General features: G+C 41.2%; 1 protein-coding gene across 1 annotated transcript; it reads right to left on the minus strand.

The window, feature by feature from the left end:
- Positions 1-219: 219 nt before the first annotated feature.
- LOC308040369 (NELL2-interacting cell ontogeny regulator 1-like) lies at positions 220-6867 on the minus strand (the record flags this gene model as incomplete). The annotated part of the gene is made up of 3 exons (XM_080344340.1): positions 220-687; positions 4875-4963; positions 6744-6867. The coding sequence occupies 3 exons, from the start codon at positions 6865-6867 to the stop codon at positions 616-618; spliced, it is 285 nt and encodes a 94-aa protein (XP_080200466.1). The 3' UTR covers positions 220-615.
- Positions 6868-7266: the final 399 nt, after the last annotated feature.

The raw sequence follows: 7266 nt of genomic DNA on the forward strand, positions 1-7266 counted from the left end.
TCACCAGGGCAGAGTAGAAGGGAAGGAGAACCTCTCTAGAACTACTAAGTACCCCACTTCTAATACACCCCAGGATGCCACTGGCCTTCCTGGCCACAAGGACACAGTGCTGGCTCATGGTCACAGTGCAGACAACAAACAGAAAGGACTTTCAACATCTTTAATACACAGGCAAAGCCTACAGAGACCACAATTCCCTGTCTCAATACAACTGGGTAAGTCGCCACAGAGGTATGTTCGTATTAGAGACAAAAAACAGCTGCAAGTGTCTCTAGACCACTGCTGGCCATATTTATCTTGTAGGTTACACTTGGCCAGCTGTGATTTAAAAATAACAGCAGGTAAATTTTTCCCCCACTCTAATACCAAGTAACAGATTTACTCAACTGAGCCCTTATTGGCAACCCAGTGGATATGAAAAGAGAGTACTTTTTAAAGAAAAAAACAACAAACAAAACAAAACAGAGCAGACAAATACATAAGACACAACCCCATAATTTCCTCAGTACATTGCGTTATACATGCTTACAAGATGAGCTCCATAAAGCTGTATTTTATACAGCTGCCTTTAAAAAACCGCTGAACAGGTGATACTCCTCATCTGGCCTCCAGGATTCAGTTCAGCAGATTTGCAGCTACACAGTCACACAGATTTCTCTTCTCCACCTGAAGAAGCAAAGTTTCTGTCTATAAGAGAAGGGGAAAAAAGCAACATCAAAAACCAGCCATCAGTGCTGTAAAACTAATTAGGTCCCAAAGAGAAGTCCACTTTCCTTTTGTTCTAAGATTTGGGATTGGTTGTATGAGATGAGGCTTAAGGTAACAATTAAGAGTTAGTGCTTACGGCTCTGCAAAATAATTTAGCTTTTGTGTGATTAACTGGCATACCAACATGGTAATAATTCTTGTGACATGGAGAAATTCAGTCTGGTACACATTCATGTTTTTTATAGGATATTCAGTACGTGCCTGGGTGCTATTATTTTTGTTTAAAGGTACTTACAATCTTACTTCAACTGCACAAACTGGAGCATAAGCTCTCATGTTCACAAGAAGTTTAAAAAAAACCCACAAACCCATCAGCAATTCTCATTTCTACTTAAAAACAGACTCAAAAAGATTAAATTTAGAGTGTTACAGCCTGGACTCACTGTTGTAAGTTATACAGAGAAAGTAAGGCATAATTTACCTCTGTTTTAACTTATCTTGCTTCACTGTTGTTATTGTTAATATGCTGTTGGGGACTAAAATAGACAATAGGTGGTGAGCTGGCATACAGCCACCACAGTTCAAGCATGAGATGGGATTGATGGACTCTTTAAGGAAAGGAGTCCCACACCAGTGAGAGCAGAAGTTCCCCAGCTGAACTGGGGTTCATCAAAATAGTTGCTGCCCGCGGTGTAAAGCGGGTGGATTGGGAGCTTCTTGGAGCTGGAGCTGGGTATGATCAGAAAGGCCTGCACCTCTCAGCCTACCTGAGCAAGAAGGATTAGAACCAGGGAAGGGACAGCAGGGCTGCTTAAGGGAAATTCAGGAATCCCTCCTCTCTAGCAAATACACACTTTGGTTTTCCGTGTCGTTTGGACCACTTGTGGCTTCGGTAGGTGCATGATGGAGCACAGAGCTGCTTGACATCTTCATCTCAGTTTGTCTGTCATGAGCTGAAGCTGTATCTGAGAATGAGTCTGATCCAAGAGTGGACAACTACCTTATTGTCAAGGGACACGCTAGCTGTGGGAAGTCCACTCACCAGATTAATCTCTACACAAAAAAAGGGCATTATGAAGACCACCAGCTCTCAAAGCCAGTGAAATCCATTCTTAATCTGCCCATCTTGCAATTTTTGTATGAGATGGAATTGCCGAGTGATTAAAGGCTGTGTTTGAAAATCCATGTTATCCATTGACCCACATCAGCTACAGGCACTTAGAGCAGAGCTGGGCTGAAAGATCATCCTGTTTATCACCTCCCTTCTTACTACAGGAAAAGCTCTCTACTGGTCAAGTCTTTTCCCAGATGATAAATCACTAGACACAGCCCTGTGGTTCTATAGTTAATCAAGTATCGTTTTGATTGTTTCAGCTGCCCTGTAAAACTGGAAAGATCTAATCAGACTTTGCTGATCACCTAAAAGATGCTCAATCACCACCTTCTAACCATCTCCTTGACATCATTTGCAATAGTTTGAACAAAGGAGGTTGACAGCATGCCAACAGCTTGGGAGTGAAGCCCCAAGGCTGCTTACCATCTTATATATCTTTAATAACATTTCCCAGTCTTTGTTTTTACTTCCATGGGCACGTCTAACTTCATGTGCTTTGAACATTCCAAATAACCACTGACAGTTTAGAAAAGAACAAAGAACAAAACGAATGGCACTAAATACAGCATTTCTAGCTGTTTTGTGAGCATGATCACAAAACCATTTACACAGAGATTTGTTATTGTCTCCTGGTGGGGTAAAGCAAGTTGAAAAAAAATCTGAAGATTGTGAACCTACAAAAAAATCTGATAAATTCCAGCTAAAAACACAGTTCCTGAGCTCTTTAAAGTTGAATGCAATGACCACTGGTTAACTCTGAAAAACAGGTTGGAATTTTGGAAAGAAGTATCTATAATGCAAGACCTACAGTGAACTGTGTAACCCATGGACTGGATTTGTTCTGCAGGATTTGTCTTTTATGGGCTGCTCCCTGCTGGCCTCTGTCTCAAGCAGCTTCTGGGTGCCGTAGGGCTGAGAGCTGGCTGAATGGTTTTGATGGTAGCAGCTCCCTCCCAGCAGCCCAAGAACCCTCTCCCAGCTCATGGCACACCATGCAGACCAACACAGAGCCAAATTTAGTGTGAAAACTCTGATTTGTGCAATAAAACTATATGGTTTCCTCTGTACAGAACTGCAGGGTGAGATTTGAAGGAGGAATTGAACGGGAATTTTCTCTTTAACTTTGTGGGAATCCCTCCCACTCCAACATTGTCGGGAGCTGCTGAGTCATCACCTAAAAATCTTGCTTTCAAACAAAAGAGAGTTTTTCAAGGAAATTAGTGTCTCCAGTGGGAATATTAACAAAGGAAATTATATTTTCAGGGACAGAAACATTTGTCCCACTGAGCAGTGAAACAGACTAAAACAGTCAAATGTAAAATATATATGTGACTCAAAGCAATTGTCTTAAAACTCCCAGTTTGCATCAAATTGGACTACAGCTGAAGAATAAAACTAAGAACTGAAACACTGTAGAAGGCAGTTCCAAGAAATCCTCAACTCTTAAATGTTTCCATGTATTTTGAAGATGTAGGCGGAATTCCTAGCTTAATGACTGGAATAGGCCAGTCCTAGTCCAGAGGCACCGAAGATCTCAATGTGGATTCAATTATTTAGATTTTAAAGTGATAAGGAAGTGATAGGTTTGTTTTGGTGAGAATATGTCATGGAGCCACATTTTCAGGCTTGCTTGCAAATCTAGAGCTGTGACAGTAACAGGACATGCCTCTCAACCAAACCCTTTCTGTATCCTCATTTGCTCTCCTTCACTGTCTTTTATTTTCGTTTTTTTTTAAGTATTAAAATACAGCTGCTATATTTTGGGCTTTTATTACTACTCCTGCTTAGGATATCTGTATTTTATAAAGCTTCTCTCTTGGGTCTGCAAGCTGTAGGTGTCATAAAGGTCACAGCCATAGCTGGACAACCAGAGAAGATTTCAGCAGTTGGGATATTTTTGAATGAAGCTTTAGGAATTCTGGTGTAAAGTTCAAAGATTTGTAAAAGAAGGAAAAGTTGTACTAGAACCACTTTACAGCACCAACTGAAGATGTTGTTTGCGCTGTCTACAGTGCTCAGCAGATTTATTCATTTATGAAATTTCTTAATGAAGAAGCCCACAATACATTTGACCTGTAATTACTGAACAGATTTTGTTTAACTGTAAATGTGCTACATACCAATCTGGTTCTGCTGGAATGTTTGTTTGTTTTTTGCAGTATGTCACAATTTAAGGCATCTTCATTCCTGCACCTGCATTTTCACCTAAATGTAATGGACCCTGCTGGGAATTACCTCCAACCACTCTTCAAAGATGCCAGTTTCCAGGCTTTGAACTGCAAACAACCTTGACCACGTATTAGAAAAGCAAAGAAGGTTTGAGTGCCTTCTGTTGAAACATCTGTGGGAGAGCGTAGATACACCACTTACCCAGCTAGAGGGTCCGCAGGGGCTGGGAAAGGAGCTCCCACAGCAGCTGGGATACAGCTACTCACACAGTAGAGGTTGCAGGAGCAAGAGGCAGGTTCGACTTCCCTCACAGAAGGAACATACCAACCTTGGCAAATTCTCCACACTGACTGCAAGCCAAACAAGTTTCACTCCCTGTGCTGTTCTGCTTTGTGGCATTTTTCTTCATTATGGAATCAGAGCAATGAAAAAAGTATCTATAAGGTGTTTTCTCCCTTATCCTCTCCCCAGGGGTAAAAGCATTTTATTTTAATAGGCTTTTTGTTTGAGCTGGCTTTCTCTTCTTGGCAAATAAATATAAATGATGCTCTCACCTTAACTCCCCCTAACACAAAAACAAAGGCTTGCACTCAGCATTTGGAATGACAATAGCCGTGATAATGGCTGTAACTGGGCAAGAGAAGGATAGAGGGCTGAGAACTGTCAGTTCATTCTTTCCTGGGATTCCTAGTGTCCCTGATACCCCGAGGCAGAAGAATTCCACAGATTATTGCATAGAGACGTGAAATGTAATTACTCAGCCTCAGAAGACAGGACAGTACAGTTGACTGTCTTGTGCAAAATCCATCCACCTTACCTACTTTTATCCAAAGCATTTTTCTTCCATATTAAAGAATACCAAAGAAACTGAATGTTTCCTTACCCGTGTGTCTAGATTATATGCTGTCTTCTTCAAATCCTGCAGAGCCCTCTGCATGAACTCAAATGCATGGCAATCAACACAGGGGCGACCTAGGAAAGCATTTAGTAGAGTGTTTAGTAGAGAATCATGACTATATGGCATGAAGTATTAAGTAGAAGGAATGAAAAGTGATTTTGAGTATGAGGAGGAGCTACAGAAGAGGGTCCACACAGTGAGTACTTATGTATGTACTCGTGAACAAACCGCATTATTGTAAATAGTCTATCAATGACAAAAGAACTACTTCAACAAATTTGCATTAAAAATTGTCTTCCTCCTTTATTGCTGTTCCCCTCATCCTTCTCTTGTCACAGTTCATAGCGTGGAAACACTAAATTCATAACTTGAGTCTTTCATTTACTCCACCAACCCTGAGCACATTTGCAACCTCATCTTCAGATTTTTCAGAAATTACCTCTGAAACCATGAACTCATTCCCTATAAAATCTTGTCTCCTAATCTCACTTAGGCTCTAAATAGAAAGATAATGAAATAAAATTGACTGCATTATCACAAAGAGAGATCACATAGCCTGTAACTTTGAATATGATACAGCTTTGTCCAAAGCTAGTGAAGCAAGCAGCAGATAAACACAATGTCCTCTCATTAGTGGGTGTTGCTGATAAGCAGAACTGCTGCATTCTGGACTAATTGCAATGTTTAAGATATAGTTCCCATCTCTAGAGACCCAGACTGAAGGTCACAAGGCTTGCTTTGCCTTGATCGTCATGTAACACAAAACTGTGCCCTAACAGATAGCAGCACTGAGACAGAATAAATATAGACACGATGAAATGTCTTCGAATCGTCAGGCTCTACATATGCTCTTATTTGCTTCCCGGTGCCTGCGCCTCTCTGACAACTTCATAGGAAATATTGCGCAAGTGAGAAATTCTGCGTGCAGGTTTTGTTTGCTCTTTGAGGTCTGGTAAGGAAGCAAGGATGAATATTCAGAGTGATGTCGGAAAATCCTGCAGTGTCTGTCAGCCTTTTTGCAAACACTTGATATTTGACTGATTTGCACATGCCTCTGATAAGCTGGAGTATGAGCTTCCAGCTCATGATCTGTGTGCTAACCAGCAGTCAGAAATCCTGACTGCTGGAGAAAAGGAGTCTGCCAAATTCTTTGGCCAGCTAGGGAAAACAAAAAGAGATAAAAAATAAACATTGAACCATATTACAGACCTGCTCTTTCACTGTTTTACCACCAACCAACCTTCATGTTATTACATACATACCAGGAATAAGGAGAGGACAGCATTTTCCACATCACTTGGTGCAAGGACCTGCCATTATGTTTATGAGGTAAATTAAACTCAACACAGACCAGCAAAGGAGAATTAGGTGGTTGAAGCCTGCAAGACTAAGTGCTGACAAAGTGTGCTTTCTTGGCATCTTCATTGTGATGTTTCTAATAGAGACTATTGCCTTTAATATATTATAGTAGACATTACCAAGAATGAAAGATGTCATGAACAGTCAATGTCAGCTGAAAAAAGCAAGTTTCAAAAATGTCTCTGAAAAGCAAACAGGGTGACTCCTGGCATAGAAAGGGCTAACACAATGACAGAAATAAAAGGTACAAAACAGTGGCAGATTTCAGGTACAAGCAAGACAGCAACAGGCAGGAGACAAGGGTGAGAGAATAGAAATCCTTGGATGCAGGAGAAAAACAACACTGGTATGCTATCAAGTTGTGATTTTAAAACGTCATAAGCAAGACATGTCCCAAATAGTTTTAATTATTTGGACAAGGTTCAGCGAAATGAAATCCTGCAACATTAGAACCACAGTACAAGCTGTAAGAGAGGACTGCAGGGTGGTACGTACTTTCTGCTGGGATGGCTGTTCCCGCTTCTTGATCCGATCTAACAGGCTCTGTGAGCAGCAGTGCAACCACAACAACTAATGGAACAGTAAGGGCCACTCTTCTCAGAAGGCAGGGTGCCAGCATCTTGGGAATGGGTGTTTCTCTGCTTATCAAGAGACACAAACAAGTCAGATTCAAGGCTTTGTTACAAAGAACTTAATGTCTTCCTTTGAAAGAGAAAAAAACAATCAGAAGATACAGAGCATGGACAGAAGTTCTCTGTGCTTTTCCAGCAGTGCACATAGAACTCAACTGGGAGAGGATGTCCCTGGACATGAAGGAGAAAATCCTAAGTCCCTAGACAGTTTTTGGTTTCATTGGCAGGCTGGGATGTAACTTTGCCTGCTTGGTGACTCCAATCCTTTTTCTAACTACACAGTCCCAGACCGGCACATGAATCTGGACAGCTGGTTCACTGTTAGACTTCAAGATCGAAACTGCAGGGATTATAGAGCTGGCTGAAACAGACCTGAACCTGGAAAT

Source organism: Nesoenas mayeri, assembly GCF_963082525.1.
Source record: "Nesoenas mayeri genome assembly, chromosome: 4".
NCBI classification, from domain to species: domain Eukaryota; kingdom Metazoa; phylum Chordata; class Aves; order Columbiformes; family Columbidae; genus Nesoenas; species Nesoenas mayeri.